This window comes from Dasypus novemcinctus, chromosome 10 (assembly GCF_030445035.2).
Source record: "Dasypus novemcinctus isolate mDasNov1 chromosome 10, mDasNov1.1.hap2, whole genome shotgun sequence".
Lineage (NCBI taxonomy): Eukaryota > Metazoa > Chordata > Mammalia > Cingulata > Dasypodidae > Dasypus > Dasypus novemcinctus.
Genome location: NC_080682.1, coordinates 98,386,724 through 98,408,612, shown reverse-complemented (window position 1 = coordinate 98,408,612; position 21,889 = coordinate 98,386,724). Strand labels below are relative to the sequence as shown.

Sequence of the window (21,889 nt, the reverse complement as noted above, 5' to 3'; positions counted from 1 at the left end):
AAAGGGAGCTACTGTCACATAAAACGTATTATTTTTTAATATGTTTATAACTATTCATCCAATTTTTATTCATGTAGATGAGTCTTTATTTCCCCTGTAATGATTTAAATATTTAATTATGATTAGTTTTACATTTAACCATTTATTTACCTGAATGAAAGATAAAGAATGATAAAAGTGAATCATAGATTTGATGGGATTTCTAGAAATAATGCCAAGTTCAGTAAAGACTCATTTAGCACAGATTCATAGGGAAGGCTTATAAATTGATCAAGTTATCAGATTAAAGTAGAGAGATGAATTAGAGAAATGGAAGATAATGATTTTTATGATAATATAACAATCAATTCTTTGTAATTTTAAGGATAAATATTTAATAATTGCACACATCTATTATGAGACTATTCAACAGCAGTGATTTCCAAACTTTTCTGCTTTCTGGTTTCTCTGGATTGGAGGTTTATCATCCACAGATCTCCATCCTCTTCTGTGCCTTATATCTGACTGCCATAATGGGCAACAGCACGATATTGATGATGATCAGGATGGAAAAATCACTTCATGAACCCATGTATTTCTTTCTTTCCATGCTGGCTGTCAGTGACCTGGGCCTTGTGTAACCACTTTACCTACCATTCTTAAGCTTTTCTGGTTCAATGTTCGTGAAATAGACTTTGATGCATGCCCTTACCCAGATGTACTTTATTCACATCTTCTCCATGATGGAGTTAGGTATCCTACTGTCTATGACTTTTGACCACTATGAAGCCATCTCTAACCCTCTCAGATACAATGCCATCCTCAACAATGCCTCCATTGTGAAGATTTTTGTGGCGTTTGTTTTACGAGCAATCATTGTTCTCATCCCAGCCCCTGTTCTCATTAAGCGACTAAAATTTTGTGAGGCCAATATGTTTTCCCATTCCTACTGTCTACATCCAGATATTATTACGCTTTCCTGCTCTGACCACTGTATTAATAGCTTCTTAGGACTTGCTATCATTGTCATCACATTTGGGGTTGATTCTATGCTCATCTGGCTCTCCTATGTAAAGATCCTGACCATAGTGCTGGGCATTTCCTCCCAGGGAGTCAAGGCCCTCAACACAGGTATTTCCCACATCTGTGCTGTGCTGCTGGTCTATATCCCCCTGTTGGGTGTGTCCATCATTCACTGCTTTGGGAAGCATGCCCCACCTGTGGTTCAGGTCAGCATGGGCTACGTCTACTTATTGGTGCCTCCTGTGCTCAACCCAGTTGTCTACTGCATCAAAACCCATGAAATACGCATGTGCATTCTGGGAATTTTCAGGAAAATATCAGACAATAGATATTAATTAGGGTTTTATTTTTCTGCACCTGCCTTCACTACAAAATGCATCTACTAAGCATCAAAACAAGAAATATTGAGGACAAGAGAATGGACACATATTTGTTAATTCTTCACATAAGTCATTAAAAAATACCTAGAGAAGGATAAAAGAAAATGTGACTAAAACAGGATAACATCTAATCTTGCATAATCCATGCCATACAGTTAATAATTCAAATTCAAAGCCAATAGTCTAACAGAACTCTTCTTCTGTTAAACAATTCAATTTCTAAACTAAGACAGGCATAATTGACTTAATTCTATTCTGATTCTGCATCAACTATGTTTAAAACTGTTTTTGAAATTTTATTATGTTGAAACTTGCTTGCCTTGCGCCCCTTTTCATATTTAAAAAATTTTCCATGAATTTGAGATATCTTCAAAAGCAGGACAAACTAAATCATCTTGTAAACTGAATATTAGATAGATGATCATTTATTCAGTAAATATTTTTCAGCTTCTGCTCTCTACCAGGTAAAAACACTGAGAAAGAATCACACGTATAAAATAGGCAAAATCTCTGACTTGACTGATGCTATATTAAATTGAATTAGGAAAATATCTAGGAAAGGAACCTTATTATTTTACATTGCCATCAACACACACACATTTAAAAGTTCCAGTCACCTGCAGAGAATCACAGCCCTGGATGAACATGGTATGTGGGATCACTTCAGGACCAATAAGTACCTCCGAGTTAGTTTGTGAGAGACTAAATTGTGCATGCTTCTTATTCTCGAATTGCATATATCTGGGGTTCTTTCAGGCATCTTGAAGTGGATCAAGCCAACCAACCAACAATGGGTTACTCTTCCTATAATGGGGATAGTACCCTCCTTGTTGAGTAAAGAACTAATCTACATTATGTTTCCTGGCTTCAAGGATTAATAACTTCAAGGGTAAAAAATTGGCTTTTGTGAGTATGATGGACAGTAAGAATAAACAAAGTTTTATTTTGCTAAGTGCTTACTATGCATCAGCACACTTTGCAAAATACACTAAATTTGTCATCTTATGCAAATGTGACCCCAAAACACTGATGATTTGTTATACCTAATTTAGAGGGAAGGAAATTAATCCTCATAGGAATATCAGTTGCTAAGCATAGAACTAGGATTATATTATTTGCCTCAATCGTTCCAAATTATATTCTTTTCTATAACCCTATTTCAACTTCCTAAAAAATAGACCAAAGGCAGCTAAAAATTATGGAAGCTTTATTATAGAAACCCTGCCCAGACACATTTATCTTATTTAATCATAAAAACAAACTCAATTGTTTCTCCAGAATTTAATATTCTGTAATATGAATAAATGAGAACAGACTAGTTAAATAAAATGACCAAGGTATCCTTGTAAAAAACAAAAAAAGGAAAACAAAAAGCTTAGTCTTACTCATATCTTATAAAACTAAAATCATGTTCTTTTTTAAATTATTTTTTATTTTAAAGTAGCTTTAGATTACATAAATGTTACATAAAAAATAAATGGGATTCCCATATGCGCCACTCCATTCCCCTCCTGATGAACACATATTGAAAACATATTGAATCATTTCTACTAACCATAGACCACAGCTTACACTATATTTTATATTCTGTTTCACATAATTTTGTAGGTATGTCAAAATATAATGGCCTTTATCTGTCATTACAATGTCATGTAGGACAGTTTCAATGTCCTGAAAATTCCTCCATATTTCACCTTTTCTTCCATCTCTCTTCCCCCAGAACCTCTGGTGGCCACTGCCCCTAAGTCAATGATAGAAGTTCTTCCATTGCTAGAATAACAATAAGTCTAGAGTATAATAATTAAAGTCTACTTTCCTCCATTGTTCATCCCCCAATCTTGAGAATTTTGGAGTGGTGATACACACCGAGCTTCTAACTGAGAAAGGGCTTAGATCCCATGGGGCAGATGGATGGAGCTACCTTGCTTGCAGTTGTAGACACTCTCTGTTCCTTTAATGGGTGTTGTCTAACATCATTTTCTTAGTGTTCCTGGGTGAGTCCAATGAACTGGAGAGTATATATTGCAACTCTGCTGAAATTCAGGGCTCTAGTGGCACACTGATGGGTCAAAACTTTAAGTCTCTGGGACATGTCTTTATCAAGTATGGTTCTAATTAATGGTTCAATTAGAAGGGGCAGAAGAGCCATGTGTAGAGGAACTATTAATGAACCTAACTCTATTACACTAGGGTGCTTAAATTCCAAAGTTAGGCCCACTGGTGGGGTGCTAAATTCTTGATCTGTCTGCCATGCTTATAGTGTCTGGATGTCTCTAGATCCCTCAGGAGACTCACTATTGGAGAAACTGTTTATTGTGGCAATCAGATACTTCTGAGAAGTGCATAAGCACATTCAACTCACTTTGAAATCTCTTAGCCATAAAAACGCATTTGTATTTACCAATTCCCCCTTTTGGTCAAGGTCTTATTGCACATGCATTGCTAGTTGTTGCTTGGTAATAATTCCTCGGTGCCAGAGAGACTCATCCCCAGGAGTCATGCCTCATGCCTGGGGGAAGAATGTGTATTTATATGGTGTGTTTCGCTTAGAAAGAGTCCACATTTGAGCAACAAGGAGGCTTTTAGGACATAACTCTTAGGCAATATATAGTACTAGGTTAATTATTGATTTCACAAGAAAAGGCTCATAAGTACAATCATCGATATCAAGGGTCAGGTATAATGGTCTCTCTTCCTTCACAGGCAATGCCCTTGCACTCAGGGGATTCTTGCTGCCCTATTAGAATGTAGCAGAAATCCTCAGGTAGGAAATTCAATATTGTTTTGTCATTGTGTGGATCTCTACCCCCAGAAACAATGCCCCAAGAACACTTGAACACATTCTTATACCCTAAAGGCATGCTCCAAGTAAACCCCTCCCTATGCATCCCTCCATCGCTGAGACCCTGCATCAGTGATCCTCACCTGACACAGCTGTGACCAAAACCTATGTATGTAGTACCTTTTTTGCCTTTGCTACAAAAATATTATTACCGATAATCTGTAAGTTACATTAGTTGTGTTTTTCCTGTACATCACCATATTCTTAACACTTTGTAACAGAGGAACATTCTTTATTTGTATTATTAAACAGAATCCTCATCTACCACTAAAATCACTGTAGTATACAGTTCCTGTATTATTCTTTAGATATCTTTCAATTAACATTAACATAAATGAGCCACAACCACATTTTAAAACCAGCAATGTTAGTTGTACTACTTATAATGTTTACCATCAAGTATATCCATTTCACCTAATTACAGTCACCCTTATTAAACATTCTATAATCAGAATCAGCTCCCCCTTCTCAACTTACATTCTATCTCCAACTAACCTTTTACTCTATAGTTGAAGTTCATAGGTTTACTCACCTTATTTAGTTCATATGAGTGAGACCATAAATAGTCACCTTTTTGTGTCTGGCTTATTTTATTCAACATAAAACCCCAATATCACCCATGACATTATATGTATCCCAAGTTCATTTTTTTTTCTTTTTTACAGCTGAATGGTATGCCATCATATGTATATACCATATTTTTAAAAAATCCATTGATTGGTTGATGGACACTTATGTTGTTTCCATTTTCTTGTAGTTGTAAATAATGCCACTATGAACATCAGTGTTGAAATATTTTTGTGTGTCTTTGTTTTCAGTTATTTAGAATATATTCCTAGCCGCAGGTTGGCCTTATCATAGGGCAGTTCTGTATTTCATTTTTGTTTGTTTGTTTATTTGTTTTTTTGATGGCACTGGGGCTGGGGCATGAACCCAGGATCTCATATGTGGGAAACCGGCACTCAACCGCTAAGCCACATCAGCTCTCCTGAATTGTTGTTTTTTTTTTCTTTTATTTGTTTGTTATTTATTTGTTTTTAGGAGGCATGGGTGTTAGAAAGAAGTCTTCTGGAAGAAAATAAGGCTCACCCGATTGTGGAGAAGAAAATAATTTATTCTCAATTTTGCAAGGAGGGGCACAAAATCAGAAAATGTGGCTAGCACCACAAACAAAGAAAAATGGCACAATTTATACCCCTAAACCTAGCATGCAAGCCCTTCCTCTGTTTTTCCATAGATTGAATACTTTAGAAGTTACAGCCTATCTAAGGAAATCTAACTTTCCCATGCAAATTTTGTAATTAACTACTTCCACCATCACACTCCAAACATTTTAGTTTTTTACCTGCTCCCCTTAGCCAAATAAGGAACGGAATTTAGTGCTGAATTGATATTGACTTAGCTCATTCTTGGGCATCTTTTTTACTGTCTATAGGACTGGTTTAAGCTGGTTTCCTTTGTTCCTGCTTAACCTGGGAGTGGGAAACTGAGGCAATAGGCTACCAGGTTACATTAATTAATATTTTCTTCTTTTATGTGAAAATTAAAGTAATCTTCATTTCTTACCATTTCCCCTCTTTCTTTTAAACTCTTTTTAGTTTTTACATTTCCTTTCTTCAAATTTTCTAAGCTCTATCTCACACTCTTCGTACAGGGATCTCCTTTTTTAAGGGGTACAGATTGTTTTGCCTACACTGTACGGACATTTGTTTGGTTAGGGCAGTTTCAATGAGTCTTTGAACTAGCCCTCAGGCACATGGAATGATGCAACATTCAACTGTGGTAAGCACCCCAGCTGAGATAATGAGGGGAGTTAAGATGGACAGTGTGACCCCTTTCCATTTTCCAAACCAATTTTCAAGCCACCCTGTGAGTAAATTGATAATGCCAGAATTCTCTGCTAATTCCTCAGATAAGGCTGTTAGACCATGTAAAGCTTTAGTGATAGTTCCCTCAGGGGCAGTGCTATTGGGGATGAATGTACAGCAAACACCTCCAATCATAACACAGACTCCCCCTTTCTCAGCTAGCATCATATCTAAGGCCGTTCTATTTTCCCAGGCCATTCTGCTAGTGGCATCTAATTGTTCTGCAATTCCTTTAACTGACTTTCTGGTGTAATTAATAAATCTGTTGATTATAATAAATGTAATTAATCCAATCTACATTTTTATTAATGGTGACCCACCAGAACAAGAATGACTCAAACCCAGCTGCTACCTGATTTCCAGCCTTAAATTCCTCTGGGACTCCTCGGGGAACTTCTGTATTGTCTAGATAGATCCACTCATCAAAGAACCAAGTAAACTTCTCTCTCCTTCTCTGGGATGTTATTTTCACTGCTTTTTCAAATGCCAAGGTGAAGGAGATAGCCAATTGGACCAGAGCACAGGTTCTGTCTCACCTCTCAGTCAGTATTGGTTGGAGAATGCCCTTTCCACACTACCACCATAGGTTTGCTCAAGGTCTGACCAAACTGGAGAAATTGTCAGTACAATGCTGCTTACATTCCACATGTGTACATGAAGCCATAGTTCTAAGGTCCTGGAATCCTTTCCCCTGTCTAGAGAGACAAACAGAGTGATTCCTTGGGCCCAGACAGGAGACAAGTATGGCCTTGATGTTTCCATTTTTGATCAGTGGGAAGAGAGAGCACAATGTACTACAATTTTCACCAAGAGTAGCATTTTGGAAGAGGAGTTATCGTGCACTTAAACTACTTTTCTTGCTTTTCCATACCTAGTAGAAAGGGTACAATAAGAGCTGTGGGCTAGCCTGTTGCACAAGCATAACAGTTGCTTTTTTTACACTCTGGACTGTATATTTGATAAATTCTATGCAGGCATTTGTGTCCCCATATCCTATATCTATTTCTATGGTTTGCTTCAGATCTTCTGCTTTATGTATCCTGACTGCTTTGGGATAATTTTGAATTGGGGAACTGGCTTTTGGTTGGTTTTCCTGTGGATTTCTGAAGGGTTACCTGGAGAGGGCATTTTTGATATCATATCTACAGGGGGAGGAAGGACTTGGATATGGAACCTCCCCAGGGGATCTTTACCTATAATGTCTGCTCCCATCCCATATACTCTATTGACTACTTGGTCCCTAGTGCTGCTCCCAGGTTCCAATTTGTCTGCTTTCTTAATAGTTACTATTATTGGATTGCACTGATGACTTGTGCAGTCTGCCAGGATATTATCTTTATAAAATATTATCTTACCCTTTAATGGCCTCAAAGTTGGTAAGACCTATCCCATTTTCACAGTCCATCCCTTATACTAGATAGTACACCATACATCATCCCAGAAGGGGCAAGGAGGGGCTTGAATGTAACCATTCCCCACTGGCTCTGGGCATAGGTATTTATTTTCCCCACTCAGCCATTGCTGGTGCTCTAAGTTCCCGCACTCTATTACTTGTCAGGCATCAAACTGCACTGTCTGGGACTCCAGGCCTTCAATCACATTTATAACTAACTTGGTGGGGTTACTTGCTTCTTGGGTTTGAAATATCATGGCTAGTAGGATTATTTTCACCCATAACTTAAAGTCTGAATTTCTCCTTTGGTATTCCAATAGGACTGGGGCCATTGCTGACTAGGATGATATACAGTTCAATCCTGCCCCGCCCCCCCCATTACTGTTTTGTAAGTGTGATCTTTAAGGGATCTGGGGCTGAAATTATTTTTCAAGGCTCAGATGAAGTTGTTGGGAACTTATCATCTGGTTCAGTTACTGGTCCTTTTACTTAAGTGTAATGAGTCCAGCCTTTTTCTGCCATTCAGACTGCTGTTTCAATTGTCAGCAAGATTTGATAAGGTCCTTCCCAGGTAACTTGGAATTTGGACTCTTTTCATGACTTGATTAGGACCCAGCTGCCAGGTTGATGTTGGTGGACTGCAAATTCAAGAGGTGCAGTTTGAGCCAGCAAACCCTGATGTCTGAGGGATGACAAAGTAGAAGATAAGGCCAGTATATAATTTTGAAGAAAGAGATCCTTCAACTCAAATGAGGGGAGTTCACCAGGCTTCCCAGGAAGGGCAGACTAAAAAGCATTTCATAAGAAGAAATTCCCAGTTTCCTCCTAGGGGCAGATCAGATTCTTAACAGAGCTATAGGTAAACATTTAATCCATGGTAATTGGGTTTCTAAGATCAACTTAGAGAGTTTTTTTTTTGTTTTTTTTTTTTAAGGTTTGGTTCATTCTTTTCGCTTTCCCTGAGGATGGTGGGTGCCAGGGTGTATGGAAGTTCCATGTGACACCTAGATCCTGCATAATATTTTGCAACACTCTGGATGTAAAGTGACTACCATTGTCTGAATTTATATTTTCTACTAACCCATATCAGGGAATGATTTGTTTAAAGATAATTTTTGAAGTCCTTAATGCTGTAGCTGAAACAAAAGGGTATGCTTCTACTGACCCTGTCAGGTGATCCACAATAACCCGAACATACTTTGGTCAACCTACAGGGGTCATTTCAGTATAATCAACCTGAATGCTCTGGAATGGTGTGAAGCCAGGCTCCCTCCCCCCTGGCACTTGATTTCTTAAAAATTTCTTTTTAACTTTTTGACAGATTATGCACCATTCACTTATTTGTTTGGCTATACTATAAAAACCCATACACCCCAAATGATTAAGGACCAGGTCACACATGTCCTGTACTCTCCAGTGTCTCCCTTGGTGCAAAATTGCTAATTTTCCTCATTATTTGCTTATTCACAATATGCCAGCCATCTGGGAGAAGGCACTTCCCTTGGCTATCTAAGGTTGCCTCCAATTGTTCTAGTTCTTTTACTTTCTTTTCAGAGAATACAGGGATTCCAATTTCTTCGGGGATGGAGGATATCAGGACCATCATTTCCAGATAGGAACAGAGGGAAGTCTCTTTGTCTTTCTCATCAGCCAATCTGTTGCCTTTTGCTTCAAAAGTATGACATTTCTGATGCCCATTTATATGTACCATAGATATTTCTTTTGGTAAGAACAGACTGGCTAGCAGTTATTTTACCAGTTCCTTCTGTCTACTATTGATCAATCCCCTTTCTTCCCACATTTTTCCAAAGATGTGAATCACACCAAAGGCATATTTAGAATCTGTGTGGATTGTACCATCTTTTTCCTCTAACAATTTAAGGGCTTGATTTAATGCATACAGCTCACAAGTTTGAACTGACCAATCATTGTGTGGTCAGCCAGCTTCTTTGACCTCACAAGTTAGCCCATCAACAACACCATAACCATTATGCCTTTTTCCTTCCAGGACCCTAGAGACCGATCTATAAACAATTTTCTCCCAAATGGACAGGAAGTTCCCCTACATCAGGTCAGACTTGGGTTTGATATTCAATTAAGTCTAAACAATCATGTTAAGGAGTTTCTACCTTGTTGGGACCTTTCCAAAGGAAAGAAGCTGGGTTCAGACTATGATCAATTGTCAGTAGTAAATCATCTTTTTCTATTAGAATCACCTCATATTTCAGAATTTGGGAATCCATTAACCACCTTCCTGCTTTTTGAGACAAAATAGTCCTGACCTGATGAGGGGTGCTAACAGCGAAGGCCCCTACAAAGGTCAGTTTCCTGCTTTCTTTTACTAAGAGAGCAGTTGCTGCCATGGCTTGAACACATCCTGGCCATCCCCTGGGGACAGGGTCCAGGATTCTGGAAAAGAAGGCCACAGGCTTCCTTTGGCTTCCCCAGGTCTGGATTAGGACTCCCAAGGCTGTCCCGTTAACTACTGTAACAACAGATGGAAAACTTTTTTGAGGGAGGGGAGGGCTAGAACAGGGGCTTGCACCAATACCCTTTTGAGCCCCTCTAAGACCTTTACTTCCCCTCCTTTCACTCTCATTTGTCAGGCTCCTTCTCCAACAGTTTTTGGTATAACCCTTTGGCTTGGGATGTGTAAGAATCTATCCATAATCTACAATACTCCACCAATCCCAAAATCTTCTTAGTTCTCTTTTTGTCCAGGAAGAGATAATTCATTAATGGCCTGAATTCTTTCTGGATTTATGTTCCTCCTTCCCTCACTAATGACATCACCCAGGTATTTGACTTCCTTTTCTACAAATTGTAGCTTAATTTTTTTGACACTCTTACTCCTTGATCTCCCAGGAAATCAAAAAGCTCTTTGTAGTTTGGACCACTATCTTCTTTTCTTCACGTGATAATAGCATATCATCTATATATTGTAAAAGGGAAATTTTAGATGGGACTGCAAATTTCTCCAGTAGTTTTTCCAGTTCCTGCCCAAACAGGCTAGGGGATTCTGTGAAGCCTTCAGGTAAATCTGTCCACTTATACTGCTGTTTTCTTCCTGTAGAGGGATCCTCCCACTCAAAGCCAAACAAGTCTCTATTCTCTGGATTAAGTAGACAGGCCCAAAATGTGTCATTTGGATCTATTACACTAAACCATTTATGATGACAGAGTATCTTACTAAGGAGAGTGTACGGATTTGGGACCACTGGGTTTTGAACCTGAATGATATGATGAATGACCCTTAGATCCTGTACCATCCTCCAACTACCATCTGATTTCTGAATGGGCAAGATAGGAGAATTGAAGGGGGACCTGTAGGGCTCCAAGAGTTCATCCCAAAAGAGGTCTTCAGTGGTGGGTTGAAGTCCCTGCCTCCCCTTAAGGGGAATGGGATATTGTCTTTGACAAATAATTTCCCCTTCCTTTTTCAATTTGACTTTAATAGGGAGTACCTGCACACCCCTTCTACTCTCTTCTCTTACCCACACTTCCTCTCTGATATCTTTTTCATCCTCTTCAGCAGGCATAGCTAAGACTACTTCTATCTACTCATCCCTTACTTCCAAATCCAAACCCATGAATACTATTAAGTCCCTTCCCAACAAATTACTCCTGGCTTCTGGAATGTACAACAAAGAGCTTACAATTTGATCATTTTGCCAGCAAATATAAGTGGGAGAAAGAATGGGAGCCTCAAATTCTTCTCCTTTTACCCCTGAGACTGTAAGGGAAATGCCAGAGAGTTTGGTTCCTCTGGGAAGAGAAATCACAGAGGATTGGTCTGTGCCAGTGTCCACTAGAAATGTAATTTCTTCCTGATATGAACCCACCCTTAAATTTACTAAAGGCTCCTGGCGGGCTTTAGAAGTAAGGAGCCTCAAACTCCCTAATCCTCAAAATTCATTGGGGGGGATTACCCAACTCTCTTTCTTTAAGCTCTGGCATTTCCTTTTGAAATGACCAGGCCTCGCACAGTAATAGCACACTGCAGAGCCTTGCATTCTCCCTGTCCCCTTATCTAAATAAACCCATTTTGCATCTTTACCTCATCTCTGCCTGTTCCCTCCTTGACTTGTCTCCAATCTTTTCTTAACCGTTTGATCAACTATGCTTATCATAACCTTTGCTTTCTGTTTCTGCTTTTCCTCCTCTCTCCTTACAAACACTTTCTGGTACTCTCTCAGTAACTCTTCCAATGGCTTACCCATCCATCCTTCTATTTTCTGATTCTTCTTCTTAATGTCAGACTAAGACCCTTTCATATAGCTTTTAACATTCCCTGAGCCACAGGATCATCAGGGTCCATCCCTGAATATTTCCTCACTTGGTCCCTCAATTGTTGCACATAAGAAGAGGGAGGTTCATCCTTCTCCTGGGCTACTTCAAAGGCCTTATTCAAGTTTTGAGATTTGGATATAGCCAATTTGATCCCCTGTATAATAAGGTCTCTAAGATCTTTCATTTGTACTTTGTTCCTCAGTTCATTATTATCCCAATTAGGGTCTGTTTTTGGCAACTTCTGTTCTGCTACTATTACCCCCTGTCCAGGTGGATGCTGCCTTTCCCACTCCTTCAGAGCTGCCCTCCACACATCTTTCTTCTCTTGTAAAGATGATATTCAGTACGGACATAAGTTCAGGCCAAGTGTATAAATTAGGACCTAGGAATTGATCTACTTGTTCAGTCAGCCCCACTGCATCTTCCATTAGTGATTTCATCTCCTTTTTGAGGTTCCTTACTTCAGTAATTGTCAGCGGGCTATTTACCTACCCAATCTCCCCTGGCCCCACTGGTACTTCTCTCAATGGATACAAAGGCTCAGTGGAGTTTTGTTCTTTCACTCTCTTCTCCTCAGTTGCTCTAAGAAATGGAAAATTTTGTATATCTTTTTTTACACTGTTCCATTTCTTTCCCCAGCTGTTGGTGGGTTGTAACCAGTGGGGCTGTTGGCCCTGTTTGATTCTTCAGTTCCCCAGTGTTTACAATGGGTTCTATTGGCCTTCAAAGTCTAATGGACCCTTCTCCTGGGAGGAAGAACATAAGGAGGAGGGAGGTTAAATAGGAGGTCCCAGGGTTTAGTTTCTACAGCTTTGTTTCTGCAACCTTAGTTTCTGCAGCCTTAGCTTTTGCAAGCTTATCTCAGGGTCTAGACTTTCAGCTTTCATGGGATAGAAAGTGGCCCCCTTTCCCTTTAACCAGCACATAGTCAGACTCTTCTTTGGAGAAGGGTGTTTTTCCATTAACATACAGTACAAGGTCGGCACAAAGCCAATCCTCATTTGCTCCTTATTTTGGCCAGAATACGTCAGGTGGTAAAATGCATTCCTTGGTCCAGATACAACAGCAGTATTTAATCATTTTCTTCTTCTCTTTCCCCCTGGTCCAATGCTTTAATATCCTCCCTAATGGACTATCTAGAGGAATGTCTCTGGGGGCTCTTACAGATACCCTCTTCCCCTTTTTCACATACAACTGACTGCCTCTATTTCCCATTCTGAATCTTGTCTGGGTATCTTTCTCTTGAATCTTTCACTTTGTCTGTATCCAGTCCTTTCCCTCAAAGGAGAAGGGAAACATGAATTGGGACTCCACACTCACCTCACACCATATGTCACACATCTCATGCACACACAATTAACCTTGGATTTATCAGAAATCCCAACCACCAAGGAAATACTTAATAGCCTTTGTTCTTACCTTGATCCATGCATGGAGTCATCTGGTCAATGAGAGGCAGATTTTCCCTTCCCTTTTTTCATCCACTATCAGCAGATCTAAGCATCTGTTCTTGGGTGTCTTGGCTGCCAGAAGCAAGGCCCCCCAGGTAGAGTACAAGACCACTTACACAGTGGGGCCCACCTTCCCATTGTCCACCCCAGGGGTCTGCTTTCTGAAGCTTCAGAATCCTAGATGAGCCCCCAAAGCTGTTAGAAAAAAATCTTCTGGAAGAAAATAAGACTCACCCAGTTGTGGAGAAGAAAATAATTTATTTTCAATCTTGCAAGAAGGGATGCAAAAGCAGAAAACATGGCTGGCAGTATGAACAAAGAAAAATGACTCAATTTATACCTTTAAACCTATCATGAAGCCCATCCTCTGTTTCTCCATAGATTGGATACTTCAGAATTACAGCCTATCCAAGAAGATCTAATTTTCCCGTGCTAAAGTTTGTGATTAACCACTTCCCCCATCACTTTCCAACCATTTTAGATTTTTTACCTGTTCCCCTTTGCCAAATAAGGAATGGAATTTAGTGCTGAATTGGTATTGACTTAGCTCTTTCCTGGGCATCATTTTTTTTGCCTATAGGATGGCTTAAGCTGGTTTCCTTTGTTCCTGCTTAACCTGGGAGTGGGAGACTGAGACAGTATACTGGCTGCCAGGTTACATTAATTAATATTTTCTTGTTTTATGTGAAAACTAAACTAATCTTCATTTCTTATATGGGGACCAAACCTGGGACCTTCCATGTGGAAGCAGTCACTCAACTACTTGAACCACATTTGCTCCATGTACTTAGCTTTCTGAGGAACTGCCAAATTGTCCTCCACAAAGGGTGCACGAGTCTACATTCCCTATATTCCCTACATTCCCACCAACAGTGAAGGTATGTTAGCATTTCCCTACATCTTCAACAGCACTTGAAATTTTCTTTTCTTTTTTTTTTTATATTGGCCATTCTGTAAGGCATGAAAGGATATATCATTGTAGTTTTAATCTGCATTTCCTTAAAAGCTTGTGATGTTGAGCATATTTGCACTTACTTTTTTAGATGACTAGTACATGGATCATTTATGCAATGGCAAATGATTAAACCATTTTGGCAACCCCTAAATTAGAAACTGCAAAAGCACAGAGGTTGTGGATATTTAGTTTACTTCTGTATTATAAGAACTTTAATCATGGCCTGGAACATTGCAGACGATCAATAAATAGACTATATGTCACATGGTACTAAGTCTATGAATTGAAAATGTGATAACAGAAGGTCCTTGATAAAATGGTAGAATAATGAATTCACCAACTCAGAACTTACCTCTTACTATAATTCTGTTACATCAGTTAATACAATTTCCTAATTGTTGAAGATACTTTTTATTTTGCACTTACTATTCTAGTAGAAAGCATTATTACTGACAGAGTTAAATACCAAAAGAAAGAATATATATAAAATATCATACCAGAAAATTCATATGATTAAAATAATCTAACCAAAATGAATATACATACATTGGAAAAATGTTTCCCACAACAATTTTAGGAAAAGAAATCATGATGTATCTAAACTAAATAGCTCTTTGAAATTTTTAATAATATTTCAATCAATTAGATAAAGGAAGAAATGTCACACTGCCTGAAAATTTCAAGAACATAATACATATATATATCATCCATATAATATAAAAATATTCAGTGTTTCAACTTTGTAAATTCCAATTAAAATCTAAATGAGATAAAACACTTCAGTGAACAATAGAAAAAATATATTTTAAAAGAATAATCCTTACAATGAGTGAGGATATTGGTGATACTGGAACACATATAGTCCACTTTATAGGATACTGATTAGTACAATCTTTCTTAAAAACAAGTTTGTGCACTTGTTTTTGAGAATGTCTGTATGCTTTATATTAGGTAAAAAACAACCAAATTGATAAGCAAAGCCAAATTATTAGCTTAAAAATACAGAAATTAAAAACTGTAAAACAAAACCAAAAATAAACAGAAAGGCAAAAGTAAACAATTCAGTTCAAATGTGTGTGACAAACAACTTCATAGAATGCACATATACATTTCCTATAGCACTGCATCAGTGTCACACTACATTTTTTTTGCTTGTTACAACTTATACTTTTATATGTAGCATGTCTAAAAATCTAGATTTATCTTACTTTTTTACATTTGCACTTTACCACATGAATGAAATAAGAAGTGGAGTTACATATAAAAAATATTAGACAAAAATACTGGAATTTTTAAATGCACAAATGGTTAAATAGTCTTTATTTCTTTATTCTGTTTTGGACTACTGCCTAGTGTCCTCTCCTTTAGGTCTGAAGAACTCCCTTTAACATAGTTTGTAAGGCTGGTCAAGTGGAGGTGAACTCCTTCAGCTTTTGTTTTTCTGAGAATGTTTTAATCTCCACCTCCTTTTTTAAAGAGTGTATCACCAGATATATAATTTTGGCTGTCAGTTGTTTTGCTTCAGCACTTTTAGTACTTCACTGCACTATCTTCTTGCCTCCATAGTCTCTGGAGAGAAATCAGCATTCAATCTAATTGGGAGTTCCTTGCATATGGCATATTGTTTTCTCTTGTAGCTTTCAGAATGCTCTCCTTGACCTTTACATTTGATAGTGTAATCAATATATGATGAGGTATGTTTTCCTTCATGTTTATCCTGTTTAGTGTTTTCTTTCTTCTGGGATGCGCATATTCACATCAAAATTTATGAAGTTCTTTAATATTATTTCTTTTACTATCCCTTCTGCCCCTCTCTTTCTTCTCCTGCTGGGGCACCCATAATGCCTATATTGGTGCATTTGATGGTGTCTCATAGCTATCTTAGTCTATTTTTGTTTCAGTATTTTTTTTTTCCTTTTTGCTAGTCATCCTGAATCATTTCTAGTGTCTTTTCTTCAAGTTCAGCAATTATTTCTTCTGACAGCTCCAATCTGCTCTTTAAAATTTCCTGGGCATTTTTTTTTTCATTTCAATTATTGTGGTCTCCACTCTAGTAATTTATTTTTGTTTGTTTCTTTGCTTTTTGATCATAATTTTAGTTGAATACTATACTTTTTTTTAACAAAATAGTAAAGGCAGAGGTAAATATTATTTCTTCCGAGAAAAGCATATGCAATTTTTCCCTTTATTCTGCTGTAGTGATGTTGAAGGTAGGATATCAGATATCACACACACTAGAACAGAAAGACAGAAAAAAAGGAAAAAAAAACCAATAGGGACTCAGGGAATGGAATGACAACACAAAATGTACAATTATATGCATGATGGACATCATAGACAGAGAGGAGAAGAGAAAGGAGGCATAGGAGTATTTGGGGAAATAATGGCTGAAAATTTCCCAAATCTTATCAGGTATATGGATATACATGTCCAGGAAGGGCAGCATATTCCAAAGACAATAACTCCTAGCACACTTACCTGGAGAAATATATTTATCAGATTGTCAAGAGCACAAGACAAGACAGAATTCTGAAAGCAACAAGAGAAAAGATATCCATCATATTTAAGGGGGAGAGTGATAAAATTAATGTTGATTTCTTATCTGAAATCATGGAGGTGTGAAAGCAGAGGTATGAAATTATAAATGTGATAAAAAAAAAAAACACTTCCAGTCAAGAATCCTGCATCCAACCAAACTGGCATTGAAAATTGAAGGGGAGTTTACCATTATCACAATGAGAACATCTCAATGGAATTTCAATAAAGAAACAGAGCTCTTGAATAATATGTTAGAGAAACTAGATCTAATTGACTTACCCTGAACATTACACACAAATTCAGCAAGATATACATTCTTCTCGAGTGCACATGGATCATTTCCCAGGATAGACCACATGCTAGGTGATAGAGCATGATTCAGTGAATTTAGAATGATTAAAATTATACAAAATACTTTCTTTGATTGCAATGGAATGAAACTGGAAATTAATAAGGGGAAGAGAACCAGAATAAGAACAAATATTTGAAAGTTAAAAAACATATTCTTAGAAAATCAATGGGTAAAGGAGGAAATTGCTAAATAAATCAGTAGCTTGTTCCTATACACTAATAATGACCAATATAAGGATGAATTCAAGAGAAAAGCTCCATTTACTATAACACCTAAAAGAAGCTAATATCTAGATATAAGCCTACCTAAGAATGGAAAGGACTTATACACAGAAAGCTGCACCACATTACTAAAGGAAATCAAAGCAGATTCAATTAAATGGATGAATATTTCATGTTCATTGATTGGAAAACTAAATATTCTTAAGATGTCTACCCTACACAAATTGATTTACTGATCCAATGCAATCTCAATAAATGTGTTCATTCTTTACTAAACTTCAAAAGCCAATTGTCAAATTTACTTGGAGTGATAAGAGACCCCAAATAGCCAAAAACATGTTGAAAAGGAAAAACAAAATTGAGGAATCACACTACCTAACTTTAAAACATATTACAAAGATACAGAGTCCAAAACTGTATGGTATTGGCACAAGAATAGACACACTGACCAATGGAATAAAGATGAGAGTTCAGGTATAGACACACACATATTTGGCCAACTGATATTTGACAAGGCCATCAACCACTCAAGATTATTCTCTTCAAAAAATTAACTCAAGATGGATCAAAGACCTAAATATAAGAGCCAAAACCATAAAGCTCCTAGAAGATAATGTAGAGAGGCATCTAGGGTATCTGGGAGTAAGAAATGGTTTCAGGAATTTTGCACAAAAGCATGGACAATGAAAGAAAAAAATAGATAAATGTGATCTCTTCAAAATACAAAAAAAAGGGCGGTGGACTTGGCCCAGTGGTTAGGGCGTCCATCTACCACATGGGAGGTATGCGGTTCAAACCCCAGGCCTCCTTGACCTGTGTGGAGCTGGCCCATGTGCAGTGCTGATGCGCACAAGGAGTGCTGTGCCACACCCCCTGTGTAGGGGAGCCCCATGCACAAGGACTGCATCCCGTAAGGAGAGCCATCCAGTGTGAAAGAAAGTGCAGCCTGCCCAGGAATGGTGCCGCACACATGGAAAGCTGATGCAGCAAGATGATGCAACAAAAAGAAACACAGATTCCCGTGCTGCTGACAACAACAAAAGCAGACAAAAAAGAAGATGCAGCAAATAGACACAGAGAACAGACAACTGGGGGGGGAGGGGAGAGAAATAAATAAAAATAAATAAATCTTTTAAAAAATACAAAAAAAAGTGCTTCAAAGCAGTTTGTCGAGAAAGTGAAAAGGCAGCCTATCAAATGGGAGGAATTATTTGGGAAACACATACTGGATAAAGGTCTAATATCCAAATATATAAAGAAATAATACATCTCAAAAACAGAAAGTCAAACAACCTATTTAAAAATGGTCAAGAATTTTTTTTTTTTGGTGTTAATTCTACTTTATTTTATTTTTTTAAATTTTTTTTAATTACATTATGAAAAATATGAGGTCCCATTCAACCCCACCGCCCCCGCCCCCCACTCCCCCCACAGCAACACTCTCTCCCATCATCATGACACATCCATTGCACCTGGTAAGTTCATCTCTGAGCATCACTGCACCCCATAGTCAATGGTCCACATCATAGCCCAGACTCTCTCACGTTCCATCCAGTGGGCCCTGGGGGGATCTATAATGTCCCGTAATTGTCCTTGAAGCACTATCCAGGACAACTCCACGTCCGGAAAACGCCTCCACATCTCATCTCTTCCTCCCGTTCCCCACACCCAGAAATTTCTCCAAAGAGGAAATACTAATGTTTAAAGTGCACATGAAAAGATGTTCGAGACTACTAGCTATTAAAGAAATGCAAATCAAAACTGAAATGAGATATCATTTTACACCATTAGACTGGCTGCTCTTCAGAGAACTTAAAAATACTACAAGTGTTGGAGAGGATATGGAGGAATAGGCACACTCATCCACTACTGCTGTTGGGAATGCAACAGAATGGTGGAACCACTGTGAAGGACAGTTTCACAGTCCCTCAGAAAGCAAAGTATAGAATCGTCATATGATCTGAAAATACCACTACTAAAAATATAGCCAGAAGAATTTAAAGAAGAGATGTGAGCAGATAAAATGCATACCAATATTTATCATGGCATTATTCACAATTACCAAAAGAGGGAAGCAACCCAAGTGTCAATCAAAAGAATAAATGGATAAATAAAATATGGCATATACATACCATGGAATAGTACTGAACTGTAAGAAAGTATGAAGTTTTGAAACATGCAACATCATGGATGAATCTTGAAGACCTTATCATGAGTGCAGTTAGTCACTAAGAACAAATATTGCTTCATCTCACTGATATGAACTAAGGATATTGATCAGACTCACCAAGGTAGAGTCTGGAAGATAGGATACCAGGACAAAGAAAGGGAGTAGAGAGAGGTGAGCTGAATTTCAGTCTGGGCAAAAGCTGTGATATGGTGGATGAGGGAGATTTGGCAGTGGATAGGGGTAAATGCAGTGCAGTGATGTGGATGGGTCAACAATGCTGGAGTCTGAGTTGAGTTGGTTTGGGGGGTCTGTGGGGCTAACCATAGAACTGTGAAGAGGGCTTTATGAAGGAACAGGTGAACTCTGGGGAAGTAGAGGGCTGTGGTTGAGAATATAATTATGGGAGTGTTCCTTTGGCCACTATGGCATGGGAGGGTCACTGGTGCAGGATGTTGGTGATGTGGTAATGCATGGGAAACGTGCACCTGGGGAATGCCTCTATGCAATATGAAGGTGTTTATGCAGTCATAGTGTGTTATCTCAGTATATGGAGACCCACACAATAGCAACAAAAGAGTAAATTTCTATCCTGGGTAGTCCCATTACATTCTCTAATAGAGACAAGACTCTTTAGAGTACATAGGCAGTACTTAATAAAAGAAAACAGAACAGTATGCCAAGTTCTCAAAATTAATGCTTTTACTTATGAATGCTATATTTGTAAAATTGAAACTTACCCTAATATATATTTCCTAATAAAATCTATTGCCTGAAAGTCACCTTCTGAAAACCTCCTTGTAACTCAACTGTGCCCTCTCTCTAAGTCTAACTCAGCATGGGACATAACTCGGGAGGATAAGCCTCCTTGGCACTGAGGGATTAATACCATGTGCCAACCAGTGATGCATTTGGAGAAAGACCTTGACCAAAAGGTGGGAAATTAAATACAAAATAGTTATTATTGCTGAGATTTCAAAGTGAGTTGAGAGGTTATTCTAGAAATTACAATTATTCATATCTCAGGTGGATCTCACTAACTACGACAGTAAAGAGTGCATCAAGCAGGGGGGATCCGAAAGGCTCTTGGGACACCTGAACACTGTAGGCAAGGCACACAGCCCCAGGAAATCAGTGGGCCTTTCCGTGCAATATATGATAATCTGTGTTCCCCATTGTAACATTTATTTGACCCTATAATTAGCACTTTACCAGTTAAACATGTACTAGAAACTTAAATCTTCAAATGCCTGTTGAGCACTAAATCTTAGCAAAGTTGTGGCCAATACAATACTTACTCTCCAGTTCATTGGACTCACCCAGGACAATGAAAAATGATGATGATGGACAACCCCCATCTCCAAAAGCAAAGAGTACTACAACTGCAAGCAAAACACTTCCTTCTATCTACATCATAAGATCTAAGACCCCTCTCAGTCTGAAGCAGAGAGAGAACATCACCATCCCAAAATTCCCAAGACTGAGGAATGAACAAACATAAGGAGGAATGCAACCATGGACCACAGTACACATTGTTATTGTAGTAATGGAAGAATATGTAACATTGATATAAAGATAGTGGTTACCAAAGTTTCTGAGGGTAATGGGGAGGAAAGAATAGATGGAATTTAGGGCATTTTTAGGGCATTGGAATTGTGTAATATTTCAGTGATGGATATGGTGCATTATACTATTCACTTTGTCAATACATATAAAAAATGTACAGTACAAAGTTTAAGCCATAAAGTACAAAATAGATTATGGTTAATAACAATGTTTCAGTACTTTTTCATCAACTGTGACAAATGCACCATAATAATGTAAAGTGTTATTAATATGGGAAAATGTGAGAAGGGGAGTGGGTAGGGTATATGGGAATTCCGTATATAGTCAATATAACCTTTTTGTAATCTAAAAAAATAGTTAAAAAAGAATATACACTACCAATATGAGTAAATAATGAAATGAAATCTGATCACCTGGTTGCAGTAGTGTTTCTCCAGAATTTCCATTGTGAAATTTATCCTCTAATCACTTTTCATTATACAATTCTTATAAGAGAGACAGTGCATAATTCACATTCACATTTAAGGAGTGGGTTCTTATCTTCCATCTCAATGAACCTAAATACCAACTGAAATTATTTTGAATTCTTATATTTGGAAGATATGCCTTTTTCTTCCCTCCTTCCTTCCTCCCCTCCTTCCTTCCAGCCTTCCTTCCTTCTTCCCTCTTTCTTTCCTCCCTCCCTCCCTCCCTCCCTTCCTTTCTCTCTCTTTCTTTCTTTTTGTCATAATTTCATGTTATAATCCAAGATAATCCATTTTTTCATGCTAAAATTTTTCTAAGTTAGCCCATTGGTATATTTTTCAGTGGGCTTTTACAAACCAAGATCTGAGGCTAGGTGTTCATTTTGCTTCTGGAGTACCT

The 21,889-nt window shown here is 38.0% G+C and overlaps 1 protein-coding gene across 1 annotated transcript; it reads left to right on the top strand.

Annotated features, from left to right (window-relative positions):
- Positions 1–722: 722 nt before the first annotated feature.
- LOC101447367 (olfactory receptor 51G1-like) lies at positions 723–1,337 on the top strand. Its single transcript, XM_012530338.1, has one exon. It carries the CDS (start codon positions 723–725, stop codon positions 1,335–1,337), a length of 615 nt encoding a protein of 204 aa, XP_012385792.1.
- The last annotated feature ends 20,552 nt before the right edge of the window (positions 1,338–21,889 follow it).